General features: G+C 38.8%; 1 protein-coding gene across 4 annotated transcripts in view; it reads right to left on the reverse strand.

Moving 5' to 3' along the window:
* The window catches only part of AOAH (acyloxyacyl hydrolase), a 224651-nt gene that overhangs the window by 58812 nt on the left and 145749 nt on the right, over window positions 1-20090 (reverse strand). For all 4 annotated transcript variants that reach the window (XM_055347624.2, XM_004045314.4, XM_004045315.4 and 1 more), the window contains one exon: window positions 4916-4998. In XM_055347624.2, coding sequence (XP_055203599.1) covers window positions 4916-4998 — 83 coding nt within the window. The remainder of the gene's footprint in view (window positions 1-4915; window positions 4999-20090) is intronic.

Below are 20090 nucleotides of genomic sequence, written 5' to 3' on the forward strand. Positions count from 1 at the left end.
TTTTCCTTGCGGAGGGAGCCCCTTCTTTCTGCCTGATACTCCAGGCCAATTCAGCTGCCCCCAGCTACCCTCCTGCCTGCTGCTGTCTCTTAGGATCTGGGTATCCAACCCTAGAGCCCTTCTGCTGCCCTCTAAATCTAGGAGCCACAGGCCTTATTATTATTAACATATAGCTTTTGAATTTATTTTTATTTTTTTCAAATCGACTTCTTTCTCTTAAAAACTTTTTGAAGTTGATTAATGGGTACAAATATACAGATAGATAGAAGAAATACGACCTGGTGTTCTATAGACCAGTAGGGCAACTGTAGTTAACATTAATCTATCGCACATTTTAAAATAGCTACAAGAGAATAATCAGAATGTTCCTAGCATACAGAAAAGATAAATATTTAAGGTGATGGATATCCCAATTATCCTGATTTGATTATAAGAATGTATTAAATGATCACATGTACTCTGAAGATCTGTACATCTATTATGCAGCAATAAAAAATAAATAAAAAATGAAATTATTGCTAACAATAAAAAACATCTTTTGACATTGAAAAAAATGATTGGGCCAGGCACAGTGGCTCATGCCTGGAATCCCAGCTTTTAGGGAGGCTGAGTCAAGAGGATTGCTTGAGCCCAAGAGTTCAAGACCAGCTTTGACAACATAGCAAGGTCCCTGTTTCTACCAAAATAAATAAATAAATAAATAAAATAAAAAATAAAAATAGTCAGGTGTGGTGGTACATGCCTGTGGTCCCAGGACTTGGGAGGCTAAGGTGGGAGGATCACTTGAGCCCAGGTGTTTGAGGTTATGGTGAGCTATGACCACGCCACTGTGCTCCAGCCTGAGTGACAGAGCGAGACCCTGTCACAAAAAGAAAAAAAAAAAAGGAAAGAAAAGAAAGAAAAAACAAATGGTTTTCAAAACCACTGAGTAAATAATAATACAGGTGGTAGGTGGAATTAGCGACACTGTTTCAGTGGTACCCTAATGCTGGACATTTATAAACCCCTGTGTTTCTCATTCAGTCTTCAGCAGCCCCATGAAGCTCAGGTATGTACCGTTCCCATCCCTGTGTGCAAGGTATGCCATATCTGGTCAGTCACACACCAGGTTTTGTGATGAATTCCAAAATGTCACAGGCATAATTTAAATAACTGGCTTTAATGGAGAAAAGCTGGGTTTGCAGAAGATGAGAAGGTAGCTATCTCCAGCACTGCCTTATCCCACTGAGTTTGGGGGCAGCCTCTCCCCCAGGAGGATGGGGAAGATGGCCTATTCAAGGTGGTTTGTTGTCTGGGCAACCCTGAATGAGATCCAGGGTCACCTTTGGCAACTGTGCTCACTGAACCATGATCTCCATTTTACAGATGTAGAAACAGGCAAGAGACATTCAATGATTGGCCCAAGCCACACACTAATTCCAGGACCCAAATTCAAAACCAGTCTACTTTATACCCCAAGGAAAAGAGACAATTATATGAGGCAATCAGCAGAGGAAGGGCTCTGCTCTCTGTTTTCAGGGCCCTATTTTCCATCTTAGAGAAGGACCAGAGGAGCCAGCCAGCTCTGCAGTTCTTGGGTCCTTCCTTCTTCCATGTGCTGGCTGCCTCCCACCTCGGGCCATTTTGGTATCGAGGAAGTTCTGAGAGCCACTGCAAGCCCCTCCTCTGTTGATTGTAAAAAAGATTTGGCAGCACTCTTGCCATTCCTAACCCCTGCACCAGAGAATCATTCCCTGGATTAAAGATGACTTCTCCATTCTCCATTTTAAAATGCGTTATAGGGTCAGGCACAGTCACACGCCTGTAACCCCAGAGTTTTGGGAGGCCAAGGCTGGCGGATCACCAGAGGTCAGGAGTTTGAGACCAGTCTGGCCAACATGGTGAAACCCTGTCTCTACTAAAAATACAAAAAATAGCTGAGCGTGGTGGCATGTGCCTGTAATCCCAGCTACTTGGGAGGCTGAGGTAGCGGGATTGCTTGAACCCAGGAGGTGGAGGTTGCAGTGAGCTGAGATCGCACCACTGCACTCCAGCCTGGGCGACAGAGCCAGACTCTGTCTCAAAAAAATAAAAAAATGCGTTATAATCACTGACTGGGGTTCATGATAGAGTTATGTATAGACGTTTTTGAGATCTCTTACATAAGGATCAGGATGAAAATAGGAGCTGTTTCTTCAATTCTTACTACCCAATTTTTAAGAAACACTTTACTATTCTATTCAACTCTTCCCTTTTTCCCCTTTCTCTCTTGCTGGTTCTGAAAAATCAGTGTAGCCCCATAAATATGCAGAAAGAGAAAAGCTGACTTTTCCTATATCTAATAAAAACCTTGGAGAGTAACTGAAGTAATTTAGCATGGGTAGTCAGGTTACATTGCTGCGTAATATCAAAAGAAAGTCCATAGCAAGGAAATACAAGAGAAAATAGGAAGAGGGGCTGGAGAATAAAACCAGAACATTAAATAATGAGTAACTGAGAAACTAAAAAAATATCTTTTTACAATTACAGTCTTAGAAAAATAGTTGAGGATAGTAATACTAGACAAAGTATACATTTTATGCATTTCTAAGGACTGCAAATTCAAAGAAAAGGAAGAAAATATCCCCTATTCCCCGGCATCTATTCATTAGACAAAAGTCTGACAAAAGCCACAGCCTTCGAGCGCATTTTGACATGATTAGGTTCTCTTCCTGTCTCCTGTCTCCCCTTTTATCTTTGCAATCTGAATTTTAAAGGAATGTTGTCAAGACAGCAGATCGCAAAAGGACAACCATTTACTATCAAGTGTCCTAGGTATACTTTTTGGATTATCTTACTCTGGTCTTTATGATTTTATGAAAGATCACTACATTTATTGTGGGTAGAAAAGTGATGTTGACTTTGCACACCTGGGTGTTGTGAAAGAGAAATGCTGGGTTAGAGTCACAAGTAACAAAGAGCAGCCTGCAGCCTGCATTTCTGGCAGAATCCTATCACTCAGTGTCTTACCCTAACCTCATACCTTTGGCTATGGAACCTTGGACAAGCCCTGTTCTACTCCTAGACTCAGTTTCTGTCGAGTTTTTTAAAGGTTATTTCTGTATAAAAATAAAATCATCGGGAAACAGAAAAGTGGAAAAAAATGAAAGCGATCACCCATAATTTATCAAACATAATGATTTTCTATATTTTCTACCAATCTTTCCTATGTATACCTTTTTTTCCCCTTTCTTTGAAAAATGTGGTAGAAACTAAACTGTATGACTGAATTTTATATCCTGATTTTTCTTTGGCAGTGTTTTGTCTTTCCAAACAAAAATATATTTGACTTTTAGCCATCATTTTCTAGGGCTGCACGATATTCCTCACAGGTGATTTTTTTTGTGTGCTTTGTGTTTTATAATCTTCATTGACAGAGGGTATTTGACAGTGTTGGGGGGCTGTTTCAGCATGTCACTAAAGGAAAAAGAAAGTGCAGCCACACACCTGCTGTTCACTTTGTATCTGTGATGAGTCACATGGCCAGATTTGACTGTAACCGTCCATTAACCATTGATAGTGTTCACTTGCAGAGGGATGAGGCCGATCTCTTTCTGCAGATCATCTGGGATCATAGCCCAATGACTGTATTATCTTTGTTGGTATCTGAGTGGAGTGAGACAACGTGGGTAGAAGTGTCTCCTCTGTAACTTACTATCTTTGTGGCTGAGGAAGAGATTCTTGGTTTCTCCATGCCTCCATTTCCCCAGCTGCTACGGTGTGAATATTATTTTAATGCCCAATTCTGAGAAGTATATTTTAACGCATTTGGTATTGAGTTGAATGCTGCAATCAATGGGAACATTGTAATTTTTCCTTCCTTTTCCCTCCCTCAACACTCCCTAGAGCTGTTATAATCAATAGTATTAGTACTGAAGAAATTTAATAATACTTGCCTTACAGTGTCTGTTGTTGAAAGGATTAACAGAAATAAACATAAAGTGTTCTTAGCACTTGGTAAGAGCTCAGTTAATGGCAGCAATTATTTTATTAGTAAAAAAAATCTATATTGTTCTTAGGAGAGGAGAGCATTTATTCTGTATAGAATATTTATTATAAGAAATACATTATTTGTAGGTCACATACTTAGTTTAAATGCTTGTTGCTTGGAAAATTCCTCAACATCTTTTGTTAATTAGAGATAGCACAGGGATGGCAAATAGGTTTAACTTCATGTGCCAAGCCTAATTTGTTGATGATGATTGTCAGACGTGCTGTGTTTCGAGAACTGCTGAGGCAGAATCTGAGCATAGCAGACAAGAGTGCCAAGGCTGATTAGCAATATCTTTCCCAGGCTTAGGAAGACAGAGTGGCAACACACACACTGTTTACCATCTCTGCATTATGGTGTTACAAAACATTCCTTGGCAATTCATTAGGCGTTAGCCAGGCCATGGCTTATCAATCAGAAGTTTCATCAGAATCTTGTGGCAATAGACTGCCTCCAGGTCCAAGGTGGAAGATTGAAACCCACACAGGTGAAACTGAAAACTCCAACCCCAGCAGAAACGTGGGAGACTTTGCAGCATCAGAGAGGGCAGAGCTTTTGTGATGACCTTAATTTTTCTCAGCTCTTGTTCTGCTAATGCTCATTTAGGTCTTGCCTCCTGAGCCTCAAACATCCTGTGCCTTGGCGTTGCTAGAACTTTGCTGTTGGGCGAATGATCTGCTCTCTTGGTCAACCCCTTGACTGCAGCTTGTTTTTGTTCTCCTCTGCTGTGGGTAAATGGCTTTAAGCACAGGGCCCTTCTTTCAGAAAGGGCAATGGCATTGGAAAGGAGACTGTTCATTTTATTCTGTGATCCTTGTTATCTGAATCTCAGCTTTTGAGGTACTTATGAAATAAAATCAATCATTACAGGAACATTGATGAAGGCTTAAATGGAAAGTTACGTACCATTTCTTGAAATATTCTGGTAGTCCCTGTGATTACAGTGGTTTCTTTTCCATAAGCGAAGGTAAATAGATTTTTCTTTAATTCTGAAACAAATATATATGTATATATTTAAGGTCAGGATACTCACATAAAGAAGTTTAAACAAACCATGTTTACATCACGCTTTTAAAAAAAATATGGTTAAAATGAACTCAAAAAATCAAATCTCTGCTGACAAGTTTTCTCTGAACTGTGAATGTAATATTGGCAGTTGCTATGAGAAGCAGTTCTATGAAATTGAGTTGTATGGGTGTTGTAAGAATACTGTTGAAGACATAAAACTTTTTCTTTTGTACAAAGACCTCCAGAGTCATCCCTTTCAAATACTTTTTACCAAGAGCTGCTGTACATTTCTTGAGCAATTGCTCACCTTTACCGACTCTGTTATTTTGAACCTGACCATGTTTCCTTTCTTTTTTTTTTTTTTTGGTTGCTGTGAAGCTGTGGTTGACACTATTATTGTCCTTCAGCTTTATTCTCCCTTCATGCACTATAATAGAATTTTTGCTACAATAGAATTTGTAGAATTTATAGAATTTTTAGCAAGACCCATGTCTGTCCAGAATGAGGATTGCGTTTTCCAGCTTCTCTTGCAGCTAGGAGTGGCACATCACTAAGTTCTGGGTGAGATGAGATGGGATCAGAACTATCCAGTGGCAATTTCTGGTAACGCTTCTTAGGAAATGATTGAATGGTGATTCTGGTTCCTTCTTTGTACCGTTTCTCCAGTCTCCTGCCCAGAATAGGAAAGCTGCCATCTTAAACTATGGGAATAAGGTTGATGTTGAGAAGGCAGAGGGGTGAGCTGGAAGGAGCCTGGATCCCCGAGAACTGGGTGGAGTTGAGCTCCCATATCAATTCCAGACTGCACATTTTCTAAACCTTTCTGTGTGAGAGAAATAAACTCATATATGTTGAATCTCTGTTCCTTGAATCTAATACTAATAAACACAGAGCTTATAGACAAATTTGACACCAGTATCAGGCTATAATTATATATATTTTAACTCATTTTCTTGGCTCCCTTTTGTCTCATCTTTGATTTTTCATTTTCTTTTGCTTAATATAGATGTAAGTAGTTTAATTAATGCAACAAAATTTAGTTTAAATGTAATTAAATGTTATGTTCTCTAAACTTTCATAGGCTTCCTAAAATCTTTGAAATAAGACCAGATGTAAACTAAAAAATAATAACTTAGCTCAAAATATTTGAGTAATCTTCAAATGTATTTTATCTTCTTTTCATTATAATAAGTTCACATCTCACAACCTTACATACAATCACCAATTATTAAGTGTTATATGAAAGCTTACTAATTGTATTACAGTGCTTGGCAACTGTCTCAGTGCTTCAGAAAGGTAAGCATATATTATGTTTGGGCATTCAGGATGCATAGAAAATAGTATCCTTTTTTTGAAGTCTGAGAAAACCAACGATAGTGTTTTTTAATACAAGACCAAGATGCCTGAGCAATATTTTAAGTGTGAGATTTTTGCTTTGTAGTAGAATTTTGAGATGAATAATGTATTTATTTTTTAAAATCAAAGCTACCCATGCACATAGCTTAAAAAGTAATTTACTTAATAGATGTTTATTGAGCACCTGCTACATTCCAAGTATTATTCTAGGCACTGAGTTATATTTGAAAATTAAAATACATGATCCCTGCTTCTGTGTTGTTGATATTTCAACAGGAAAAGGCCAATAAAAGAACTAAACATTATAAAAAAGCAAATGATAGAGTATTGTAGAAAGTTCTAAATTCTATGAAGAAAGGAAATGAGAATTAGAGTAGCCAAAGGAAGTCTAATTGAGAAGCTAAAATCAACAAAGACTTGAGTTGGTGAGTCTCATAGAACCAAATAACTTACCTATGTGTGTATATAAGACTTGTGATGATAACCCCACACCTCCCTCCACTCTCCATTTTTCCATTTCCATAGGCAACTAATTCCAGCCTTAATTGACTAGGTCTTTTGATGTTTTTCTCCTCATCTCTAAGTAACATACTTTTAAGGCTACTTCTTGATTGTTAGTCTTTGACATTATCTGTTCACTTCCTACTCTAGAAGAGGATTTAGCTATTGACAACTAATCAATGATTGCTTTCTAATTTCTTTCTAACTTTTTTATTTCTGTAGAGTTAATAACTGCCTTTTGTTTCTTTCCTTAATTTTCTAAGTATTTATCATTGTATTAGTCTATTCTCATATTGCTATAAAGGAATACCTGAGACTGGGTAATTTATAAGAAAAGGGGTTTAATTGGCTTATGGTTCTGCAGGGTGTAAAGGAAGCATAGCAGCATCTGTTTCTGGGGAGGTCTCAGGAAGCTTCTAATCATGGCAGAAGGCAAAAGGGGAACAGGCATGTCACATGGAAAAAGCAGAGCAGGAGAACAAACAAATGTGCTACACACATTTAAATGACAAGATTTCATGAGAACTCACTCCCTATCCTGAGGACAGTACCAACAGGGATGGTGCTTAACCACACATGAGAAATCCGCCTCCATGTTTCAATCACCTCAAATTTTTCATAAGCCTAAAACTGCTTAAAAAAAAAAAAGGCCCTATGTAGCTGAACTGAACTCAGCCTTGCCAGCTGTCCCTTCCCAGGCACATCATGTGAGTGAAGCCATCTTGGATCCTCCAGCCCTGCCCAGCCCAGCCATTAGGTGATGTCATCGAGTAACCATAATTTCATATAGAGAGGAATAATTGGCCAGCCAAGCTCTGCTTGAATTCCTGAACCCTGCCCCCCCACAAATTGTGAGATATAATAAAACAACTATTGTTTTAAGCCATGAAAGTTTGGGGCAGTTTGTTATATAACAATAACATAAATCTGTATTAGGTATTAGGGTTCTCTAGAGGGACAGAACTAGGAATATATATATGGGGGGGGGTTATTTAGTATTAACTCACACTCTCACAAGGTCTCATAATAGGCAGGCTGAGGAGCAAGGAGAACCAGTTCAAGTTCCAAAACTGAAGAACTTGGAGTCTGATATTCAAGGGCAGGAAGCATCCAGCATGGGAGAAAGATGTAGCCTGGGAGGCCAGGCCAGTCTCTCTTTGCACATTTTTTCTGCCTGGTTATATTCTAGCCATGCTGGCAGCTGATTAGATTGTGCCCACCCAGATTAAGGTTGGGTCTGCCTTTCCCAGACCACTGACTCAAATGTTAATCTCCTTTGGCAACACCCTCACAGACACACCCAGCATCGATACCTTGTATACTTCAATCCAATCAAGTTGACACTCAGTATTAACCATCACAGTTATGATATTTTTCCCTCACAAGTCTGAAGGAATTGATTGATTTTGGCTTTTAGCCTCCCCAGCATTGTTAAGTATGAAGCAACTCTGTGTCTTGATCTTTTGAAAGCCTATGGTAGCACCTCATTCCAAGTGTTCTGAAATGTTATGATGGCAGTCTTGGTGTGTGTCTGATTTTACTCATAGTGTTAGACCTTTGATAAACCCTTTCAACTTGGAAATTCATGATGTTCAGTTTTGAGAGATGTCCTTAAATTATTTCACTGATGATTTCTTCCTTTCTCTTTTTTCCCTACAACTATTGGGTCATCTGAACCGGTGTTGTAATTTTGCCTGTTTCTCTGTCCTATTTTCATGTCATGGTCCTTTTTCTCCATTTTCTGGATAATATCCTCAACTTTATTTTTTAGTCTTTCTATGAATGTCGTCTGCTATTACCAGAATAATTTCCAAATGACCTTATTGGTTCTCTGAATATCTTTTTAATTTTAATGTTCTTGTTTTATGAATGTAACATCTTCTTTTATCCTTTTTTGAAGCACTTGTCTGCTATAGGATTCTTTTATCTTTTTGAAGATATTAATTCCAGTTATTTTAATATGTAGGCTATTAAACTTTCTAAAAAGTTTTATCCCCCTTAGTACATAGTCTGTGTTTCTCTAAGTTGCTTTTTTTCCCCTTTGTTTTTGTATTTTCTTTCATGTTTGAGGTTTCCTTCAGATGTGTGATGATCCTGGGTTATAGGCTTATTTTTAAATGTTGAAACTGGTTGCCAGCTAAAAAGCTAATTGATTTTGATTGGAAGCTGGGCCCCTGGCTGTGCTTGTTGACTACAGCCCTCACTGCAAGATGAGCTGTCTGGGCCTTTCTTGGGGAACCCTGCTGTCAGCATCTCCTCTTGGGCTGTTCAGATTCCCCAGGGAAGGATCTTCTAGTCTGCAGCCAGGAGAGTACAGGCTGGGTTGGCAGCACTCTGGGGCATGTAGGGAAGGGTCCTCAACATTTAGCATTCATGTGTTTCCGTAGGATACACCTCTCCTCATTTATGTTTGGTGTCTTCCAGTCCAGAGGCCCTTGACTTTAGTGTTTCCAGAGAATAAAGCTCTAGTCTTATTCCAGAGTATGGGAGGGGCAGTTGACCACCTGTGGAGAGTTGGAAGGGGTCTGAGGAGCTAACTGCTCTTCAGCAATCTTCCAACCAATACTTCTGGTTTAGCCTCACCTGCATTTCTAGAGCTCCCACATGTAACCAATCCCCTAGTCTTCTGGGGCTTCTGCAGTGTGAACTGGGTTGCTTCTTGGCATTCCCTCCAACCAGCTTAGGATGCAGATCTCCTGAATCTACTAAGTCAGTTACCATTCATCTGTCTGATTTCTAGCTTCCAACGTTTTGTGGCTGTTGGCTCTTCTTGTTCTCTTCGTCCTCTTGGACAAATTCATTTACTGTCGTTAGAGTAGGGCTTTTCAAGGGAGAGATGTAAGTGCTTGTGTTCAATCTGCTATCTTACTCAAAAGCCTGAAATGGATACCTTATACACTGCATCATTTATGCCCTCTGCCTTGAGTATTTTATTATATTTTGGAAAAACAGATGGGAAATGGACACTGGATCTGAGTTTGATACTAAAATAATTTTATGGTCAATAAAGAGGGGCTATTTTTCTTTGGGAAAGTAATTCTTACCTATTTAGTCACAAACGTATTTTTGATCATTCTGAGAATGGAATTTATATACCAAAATATTGTTTTGCTTATGTCCTGCTCATGAAGAGTAAATAGTGTAGGTATTAATATTATAGATACAGTTAGTTGCACCTTTCATTATAAGAATATAGAAATCTTTACCAATAGGAGATAGTTCTATTAACATTTCTGACTAGAAATAGCATCTAGAATTTTGGGATGAAAGCCTTGTACCAAGCACTAGAAAGTATTTCACATAGTAAAAGATACTGCTTTCTTTCATCCCCATCCTGAATCTATAATCTCTCTTATATATTTTAGGAATTGCATTTCTCAACGAGTGCTCAGAAATCCTGAGTATATAGTGGGATCAATATAATATTTTGATATGCCTGCAAATTGAGAAGATAGCTTAATAGAAAATTATATATATGCAGGGTCTTGAGCTTGTAGTCATAGGACAAGCTGAGGCTACTAGAATGCTATGCATAATGAGGCTAAACTATCATGACGATTCTGGCCTCAAATCCTCTTCCTCTTGCTCTCCTTTCTCCACAAAAATCCAGTGTTCCAGTGTGATCTTTTATTTTTCTCTTTCTGCTCTGTTGTATATATCAAAATCCGGTCCAGTGTGCTAGGAGGAGGTAACTGCTTTTGGGCTTGTAAGTTGAGGGATGCACAAGATGGGTACTTAAAAGTTCTTTTCTCCACACTTTGCCCAATGCCTACAGAACTGAATCCTCAACTCCAGGCATAGGCATGGAAGTGAGTCATGTTAACTTTCCAGTTTCACCAGCTCCTTCTACTGGAGGGCCTGGCAGTACAGGCATTTCATGTGAAAACACACTGATTGGGTTTTGATTTCTAGCACCGTAATTCAAAATGAGTAAAACTCAAACAGAATGGCTGTTAACTCTTCCCAACGTTGGCTCAGGGAACACAAAAAAATCACTTTCTCTGAAAGCTTCCTAATGCCTCCCCCCACTGCATTTTGGTAGAACAAAACAGAGTAATATCAAGAATGGGCCTCAAGAGTAATGTAGACAAATTAAACAGGTTGATTTAAAATGAAATAAAAGATTGCCTCCTATGTTGACTCAAGGCAGAACCTATTTGGAGAGAGGCAAAAATGGAGTTCTTCCAAAGGCTTTGTAGCCTGCCAGAGATCTCTGAGGTAAACCAGATGTGATATGATTCAAGCAAGAGTGATGTAGCATATTCTGATGAAATTTCTTAGTCAGTGTCTTTTTTTTTTTGAGACAGAGTCTCACTCTGTCACCCAGGCTGGAGTGCAGTGGCATGATCTCGGCTCACTGCAACCTCCACCTCCTGGGTTCAAGCAATTCTCCTGTCCCAGCCTCCTGAGTAGCTGGGATTATAAGCACATGCCACCATGCCAAGCTAATTTTTGTAATTTTAGTAGGGACAGAGTTTCACCATGTTGGTCAGGCTGGTTTTGAACTCCTGACCTCAGGTGATCCTCTTGTTAGGCAATTTCTGACTCTGTCCAGAGGCACAGCTTGCTTGGGTATAAATTATGAGGCTCCATTAAGTTGAATCTTAGGGAATAAGTTACAAAACACAGGCTCCAGCAGTAGGGTTGGTGAGAAATACCTGGGGATATTTGATGTGAAGAGTTAGGGAGGGGAGTAAATTAGGATAAACTTGGGTAACTTAGAGACTAGACAGGTTTTAAGGCTTTATCCAGGGACCTTTTCTGCTAGGAAAATTTAAGAAAAGGGTGGATAACTTTCTTTCTAATATGGATGGAGGTCAGGCCAGCATAGGGCCAGGGAGATAGATTAAAGACCTTTTAAGATTCCTTTCAGTCCTTTGATATTAGCCACATCCCAGAGTTCTGTGTAACCCCTAGCTCACTGCATCATAGAACAACTAAGATGTAGCCTCAGAGAGTGATAAACATACAGAATATGACTCACCGTGGACTCAGAGAGACTGGCAATAAGCTAATTATGCAGAGGTGAGGATGGCTACAGAGGAGGTCCTAGGAGTTCACATACAAAAAGATTAGCAGGACAGCATGATAAATTTTGAATTTGGACCAGAAAAATAGTACAGGGAAAAAGACTTCATAGGCATTGTGTTCAATAATTCATGAGCTGCTGGGCTCAGACGAGGCTTCCTACCTGTTAGGTTAACCTCTCACTAAGATTTCCTCCCCTCCTGTTCTCTGAGCTTGAAGCAGTTGTAGCTCTCTCCATCCTGGCCTTTCCCAGCCCCAGATTTGATTCTAGGCCACTGTATTAGGGTGAACATTAAACTGTGATAAAGTGGAGACATTTAAGGCTGTGGATGCTTATACATCCGAAAAGATTACTTGTGACATAGCAGATGGTTTTAATGACCTAAACGGCATTTCTCAAAGGATGTTCTGTGAAACACCAGTTTCTTTGAATTTTTCTCATAAAACACACACACAAATTCTACATAGTTCTGTGGTCAAATAAGTTTAGGAAATGTTTTATATATTTTTGAATGTTATACTTTTTTGAGGATATACAATGCTTTTTCGCATAGTGAAGGCTATAATAAGCCTTATACCAAATAAGCTTGTTTCCCTTTATTTAAATTAACATTTCCAAAACTTATTTGACTTAACACGTCTTTTAAGAAATGTGTGTTAGTACCCTTTAACATCTTGTGGAACTCGTATTTCGCAGAAGAGTTTATGAAGAATATTGATGAATTATCTCTGTGATCTGTATTTAAGCATTGAGGTGGCCTAAAATCTCAAGTTCAGTTGGTTACAACGATTCTACTAGAGAAATCTGTAGAGTGTCCATTTACTTTGATTAATCTGGGTTGCAAAATTACATCATTCTGGGCAAAAATTCACATCAAGGTTTGACTTATCATTAGCCAAATTCACTTCTTAGCAAATCTCTTTATTTCATTTTTTCCACTTGGCTACTGAATTGATGTTTCTTTCAAATTCATTTTCTCCTATTTGTTGATTACATATGGCTAATATTTTAATGTTAATTGTGTGATTTAATATTTTAATTAATTTTGCTAATTTCTTGCAGAATACTTATTATAGGACACACTTAGAATTCCAAGGGTTTAAGTTACGCTGATTTATTTTTACATATTTTTACATATCACATCATGCAGTTGCTAATTCAGCTATACTCCTTTGCCTATTTCCCCCAAAATGTTAATCCCAACAAATCTTATTTGATTTAGATAATCTGAGAAAATGCACATGAAGGAGGTTTGCAGATTGTAAAGCACTCTACATGGGCAAACTGATATCCTTATGAGCTGGTTCAGCAATTCTTTTATTGAGCACCTGCCATGTGTCATGTACTGTGCCAGGTAAGAGGGCTACAAAATGAAGTCACCTGATTCCCACACTCAGGATGCTCAGAGTCTGGGCATGGGAAGGTGGAGCATGAGACAAGTAGTAAACAGGTATTATAAGTGAGGTGACATTGGTATTGAAGGACATGATAGGATCTCAGAAAATAATCATCCAGTTAGATGGGGGGTCAGTATGAAGGGGCTGTCCGGAGGGGTATAAAAAAGAAATGTAGCTGAAGACAGAGAGGCTGGGGGATGATCCCTGAGGGGTAGGTGCTGCAGCATGGGCAGAGGGCGACTAGATAGGACAGAGACAACGGGCGATGCCTGTGAAAAGATGCTCAAACTCACTAGTAATCAGGAGGTTACAAGTGAGAACAACAATACAATGTTGTTGTTATAGTGGAAAAAATTAAGAAGATGAACAATATCCAGTATTGGCAAGGGTGTGGGAAAACAAATATTCTCATATACTAATTGTGGGAATATAAATTGGTATAGCCCATTTGGAGGCCTTATTAAAATTAAAAATGTAAATATTTGGGTCCAATAATTTTTTCTTAAGAAATCCTCACACATATTCCAAAGAGTCAGTACAAAATGCTCATTGCAGCATTACAAAGAATAATGAGACTCTGGATAAAAGTTGGATGTCCACCTGTAGGAGAAAAAAATAACTACGCTATGAAACACTATGCAGTATTGGACAAGAAGGAAAAGAGCTCCAAGAAGTATGGCTAAGGTGAAGCACTGATTTACAGTATGTTATACACAACATGATAGCCTTTATGGGAAAATCCCAACAAAGTGTTCATTTCTTCATGTACAAATGAAAATACACAGAAAGGGCCTGGATGGAATCACACTAAACTGATCACAGGGCTTTCTTCTAAGAAAGGGAGTAAAACTGAGGACAAAAAGTGAGGACTTCGGCTTTTTACTTTATACACATTAATTTTTTTGTAAAATGAAAACATATTCATATTTTGAGTAATTAAAAATGAAAATTTAAAAATAAATAGGGACAAGGGGAAGTCATTGCAGGTGAAGGGCTTTGTCAATATATGGCAGGGAGAGTCCCTCCACCAGGATCCATGGTGTCTACAGATGGTCCTTCTTGCCCAAGGATGGTGCCTCCTTATGCCTGGGTCCCATCCCTTCTTGCCTTCTCTAGGCTTCATTCTTTCCTTCATTCCCTTTCTCTGCCTTTTAGATCATCCTATCAATACAAGTATGCTGCAGGATTTTCCATTTTAACAAGTCTTCCTGATCTATTATTCCCTTGCTGCTATTGCCCCATTTCTCTGAAGCAAAACCCATTAAAAGTTGTGCATGCTCACCCGAGCTGATGTCATCACCTCATGAACTCATTCTTTCCAATCAGACTTCCAGCTTTGCCCCACTGAAATGTTTCTGCTCCAGGTCTCTCCAGGTCCCTGTCTTGCACACCCAGTTGTCACTCTCAGCTCTCGTCTTCCTCTGCCTCCCCCAGCATTTGGCTGATGGTCTCTTCTCATTTGGACACACTTTATTTCCTTGACCTCCAGGACTGTAAGCCCTTCCAGTTTTCTTTCTACTTTCAGGGTTGTTCCTTTTCAATCTTCTCTGCCCAGATCTCTAAATATCAGCATCTCCTAGCCTCTCTGTCTTCAGCTATGTTTCCTTTTCATACTTACTCCTTAGAACAAAAGTTCTCAAACTTTTGCTCTCAGGACCACTTCGCACTCTTAAAATTATTGAAGAACTCAGAGAGCTTTTGATTATGTGAGTTAAAGCTGTCAAAATTTATCACATTAGGTATTAAAATTGGGAAATTTAAATGTACATTTAATTATCAATTCATTTTAGATTATTATAATAAACCCATTACATGTTAACATGTCACTTTTTTTCTAAAAACAAATATATGTTTTCCAAAACCCTCCAAGAATGGCATTGTTTTACATTTTTGCAAAGATCTTTAATGTCTGGCTTAATAGAAGACAGGTAGATTCATGTGCTTCTGCATTCAGTCTGTTACGATGTTTTGGTGAGGATATATTAAGAAAATCTAGTTTTGGCTGGGGGCAGTGGCTCATTCCTATAATCCCAGCACGTTGGGAGGCTGAGGTGGGTGGATTGCCCGAGCTCAGGAGTTCGCAACCAGCCTGGGCAACATGGTGAAACCCTGTCTCTACTAAAATACAAAAAATTAGCTGGGTGTGGCAGCATGTGCCTGTAGTCCCAGCTACTCGGGAGGCTGAGACAGGAGAATCGCTTGAACCCAGGAGGCAGAGGTTGCAGTGAGCCAAGATCACGCCACTGCACTCCAGCCTGGGCAATAAAGAGAGACTCCGTCTCAAAAAAAAAAAGAAAGAAAGAAAAGAAAATCTGGTTTTATATACACATGTAGTTGGAAAAGGGAGGAGCACTTCAGTATCCTTTTTAGATAACTATGGATAGCTGTCTTTGATTCTACACAAGAATTCAACAAGTAGTAGTTTCTTAAAGATTGATTAGTTGCAAGGTGGAAGCTGAAATTATATCAATGATCTTTTATACCTTGTTATATTAAAATGCATTGGCCTGTCTTGCACTTTTAATGAATCTTTTACCCATGCATCATCTTAATCATACACTAATATTTAGAAAATATTGGTTCCTGAGTTATGAAGATATTCCAAATGTTGATACATTTAATGCTATAATATAAAGAAATCATTTTTGTTAATATTGCTGCATATCACATTAGAAGAGTCTTAGACTCTTAGGAAACTGTCAGGTTCATACTAGCAGATGCAAAGTTTTCAAAATTCAAATGTTTTCTTTGAAAGCTCAAATTTTATGATTTTCAAACAATACTGTCAATTATTTTCCTGAAACTACAAGCTCATTTCATTCATTTTAGATAAAATATCTGCCATATATCCAAGTCTGAAAAACCATGATTTGTTATCAAGTAATTTTTCAATAAAAATGGTGTTCCATGAAAAGTTAACTCAGCTCTCATCTCGCCTACACAAGTGCTTTTCCCTAAGACAGCCATCATCCTTTGTTCATTTATTATGCAGTACAAATGCTTTATGCATATTTCACATTTCATCAGATTAAATTATTTAAAAATCAATTTAATAAAATTAATAATGTTTTTTCTGCTATGTACTATGTGACATTTTTAAGGGAGGATGTCCCCCTCTTGTTTTAAACTGGGAGGTGAAGAACACAGTGACTACTAATAGAGTTTGGTGCCAGCGCTTGATTCACGCTGACGTGTCAACAGTTCTACCCACCATTGCTTTTGTACCATCTGTACCAATGGCTACATAGTGGAAAGCCTTAGTATTGTTGTGAAAGTAGTTTTTCACTTGTGGACCCCCTGAGAGGGTCTTAGAGACCCCACAGGGGTCCATGGACCACACTTGGAGAACTGCTGCTATGGACACTATCCCACTCCAATCAGCCTCACCCAACTTCAGAGGACCACCTCTCTGGTTAATTATTTGTTTTGCAAAGTATAATTATAACAGGGCTAATCATTTGCAATTATATCACATGTAATTTGCGAATAATGGATTTAATAAGGTTATTAGGCCCATTAGTGTTTAGTACTTACATGTCCTTTTTTGAAACATGAAATTAGGTTAGCAAATTTTAGCTGCAATTCCCTACTCTCCAATTTTCTGGCTTTACTGCCCCAAGTGACTTGGTTCAGTGTTATACACTGATTTTCAAAATTATTCTCTCATATAACATGTATTGGGTAGGAGAGAATAGATAACCTTTAACGCTTCTATTCTAGGACACCTCTCACTAAAGGTGTGTTTAAATGCCCCTGAAGAGCATTATTGTACCACTTATAACAATGGCTTTGTCTCAGTATTTGCTACATCTTTGGTTCAATATGCCAAATTTAAGCTGGAGGCAGAGGGAGCAACATTTAATCTAGAAAATGTCATCTGGTTTGCACTCATTTATGCTGACTACAGATCTCAGTTTTATTTCTCCAGCTTGGTGTGACAATTTTGGTAGCTGCTTTTGGTTCTTTTGGCCTTCATTGCTTTTTATGATGAATTTTAGCTTTTTACTTTTTTGAAAAAGCTCTGATTGCTGCCCTGTTTTTCATCCTTATCACTTATCCTTGTCTTCAGAACCCTACTGACTGGACTGACTCCTGGCCCCACCTTCAGAACAAGGGGATACGAATAGCCAGAAATGCTCAGTTTAGATGTGTTGGGTTCAGGTGGCTATTTTTGTTAAGGACTTAGATGCCTGTTTTCCTCTTTTGGGTTTGCTGGAGAGATATAGTAAACATAAAGGACAATAATGGAGTCCCATGTTTATTTAACAGCCTGTCAAGCACTCAATATCACACAACACAGGGCTTACTGTGCATGAGACTGCACTATACCATAGGCTCTATACCCTGGCCAAACACTGTTTCAAGAACTTCAGGCTCTGACCCATAAAGTTAGCCATGTCTTGTCTTGAGGTACAGGCTAGTTAAGGAGTAGGGGAAGACACAGTGGGTAGCAGAAACAGGAGCATCTCTCTTGAACAATTTCCCTCAGTACTTCTAAACTGAGTAGCATCATCAAGTAGGATCATGTTGCCCAATAACCATGCCCAATGAGTGTGGGAGAGAACTTCAGAGATCATCTAGTCCAACTTAACTTGACCACATAAATGAGGTTGAGGAATGCTAAATGTTCCACCTGGAATAACACAGAATGAGCACCCTTATAACTAAAAATACAGACTTCCTTTCACTCTGTCATGCCTACTCTGGGATTTTAAATGATGCTTTCAAATGAGAAGTCCTTCCTTCTTGTAAAAGTTTTGGTATTGTTTCCCATCTTTCTACATGTGGTATTAGATCTTTGGTTTCTTTAATGTAAGTAGGATTTTCCTGTTATATGAACTGCTTTGGAAAGTGATCTGAACATGAAGTACAATTTTTAATCTTAATTTTTTTTACTTTTTTATTTTTACTTTTTTAAAGACAGGGTCTTGTTCTGTTGCCCAGGCTGGAGTACAGTGGCATGATCATAGCTCACAGCAATCTCAGCAATCTCAAACTCCTGGGCTCAAGTAATCTTCCCGCCTCAGCCTCCTGAGTAGCTAAGGACTACAAGTACATGCCACCATGCCAGGCTAATTAAAAAAAAATTTTTTTTAGAGATGAGGTCTTGCTATGTTGCTCAAGCTGATCTCAAACTCCTGGCCTCCAGTAATCTTTTCACCTCAGATGCCCAGTAGCTATTTTTAATCTTTTAAAAATACTTTTTTCTTCCTATTTACAGTTATACTGCTCTATTGCCAAGCTCTTAACCCCCACAGAGATTTTTTTTTCTGCTTTTGACCTACTCAATTCCTTCCTGAATCACACTGAAGAAAAATCCCAATATATTTTTTTAAGGGATATCACTTATTGAATTTTCTGAAGCCCAATAGTCAAGAAAAGTTTTTGTTAACATCAACTCAACTAAAAGAACTAAAGGTTTGTAAAACTAAGGGGTTATGTTTGTCATTTAATGCATGCACATAATTTCAATTAAAGTTATCTATGAAGGGGATAATAAATTTTGAGAGGACAAAGAGCATAAACAAAGAATGAAAGCGAAGGAGCCATTTTCTCTCCTGATGCTTTCACAAGGCACATTTTCCAAAGGATGCTGTTGATACCCATAGCAGGAGGCTGATCATGATGGTAGGAAGCGCATTCTGGAGATCCAGTTGAATAGAGAAATCCACCAATTCTGTGGATAAGCATTTGGATTCAAAGGGCATGTGCCCAAAATGCCCATGGGAGCTGTATACACCTCTCAGAAGTGCTGCTTCTGGGTCAACATTCTTTTCATTTTCCTGATTCCACAAATGAGGACCTCAATCATATGCTAATCTCTTTGATAGTTTTATATACTTTATAACTTTTTATTCCTTTAATAAGGAGATTGGCCTAGCACAAATTATCTGTGAATATAATTTATACAATGGTATATGGATAGTTTAGCTGTAACTACTGCTGGGAGGGACATAGCAAATGGTGATCCCACACATGCAGTGTCATGCTGCCTCTGTTTCTGCTTAATGGGGGAATCCATTGCAACTCAGATTCCAAACAGAGAATTTCCTTTTCCATCAAAAGGAGTTGGTATATTCTTCTCCACTCCAGCTGAGTGGCAGCAAACACAGGCACAGTACACAGAAACAGCTGGCAAAAAGAGCATTCTGAGAGGAACAGCTAGGGAGCTTGGGGCCCCACAAACACATAGGAAGAAAAGTTCCTGCAGGGGAGGTGAACAACCAGCTGTGGTGTGTGCCTCGTTAGAAATACAACAGGTAAGGACAGGACTTAGAGTCAACACTAAGGAAGTTGCTTAAGCAGACTATGAGTTTTTTGTAAGCAGTAACAGAGAACCGAATATAAAAAGGTACTAGGTCAATAAAGACTAGCTCAGGATAGAGATAGTTTTCATGTAAGCCACATCTAGATGGTCACTTACTTTGTGAGATGGCGTCAGAATTTCTCCGCATAATGCTTATAAGAGTTAGAAACCATTCATGTCTGAAGGCTCTCAACTTTTCCTTTTCCCCTTACCCCATTGCCATGCTTTGATGGAAGATCCTGTCTGCCTGCTGGGCACTGATCAGGATGATGGGTAAAAACTGCTGCAGGATTGAAGAGCTAGTGGGATTTTACATTGATAAGGGAGTAAACCCCTGGTGGGAGGACAGAACAGATGCAGAAAGGAAAAGGGAGCTTTCCCTCTCATCCCCCAATAGAAACTCAAAATGACTGAACAGAGTCTGTTTGGGAGCAGGAGCTAAGTGTGGGTCAAGTTTTGGGGAAGTTTAGATTTAGGAAATAC

The sequence above is a fragment of the Gorilla gorilla genome, chromosome 6, assembly GCF_029281585.2.
Source record: "Gorilla gorilla gorilla isolate KB3781 chromosome 6, NHGRI_mGorGor1-v2.1_pri, whole genome shotgun sequence".
Lineage (NCBI taxonomy): Eukaryota > Metazoa > Chordata > Mammalia > Primates > Hominidae > Gorilla > Gorilla gorilla.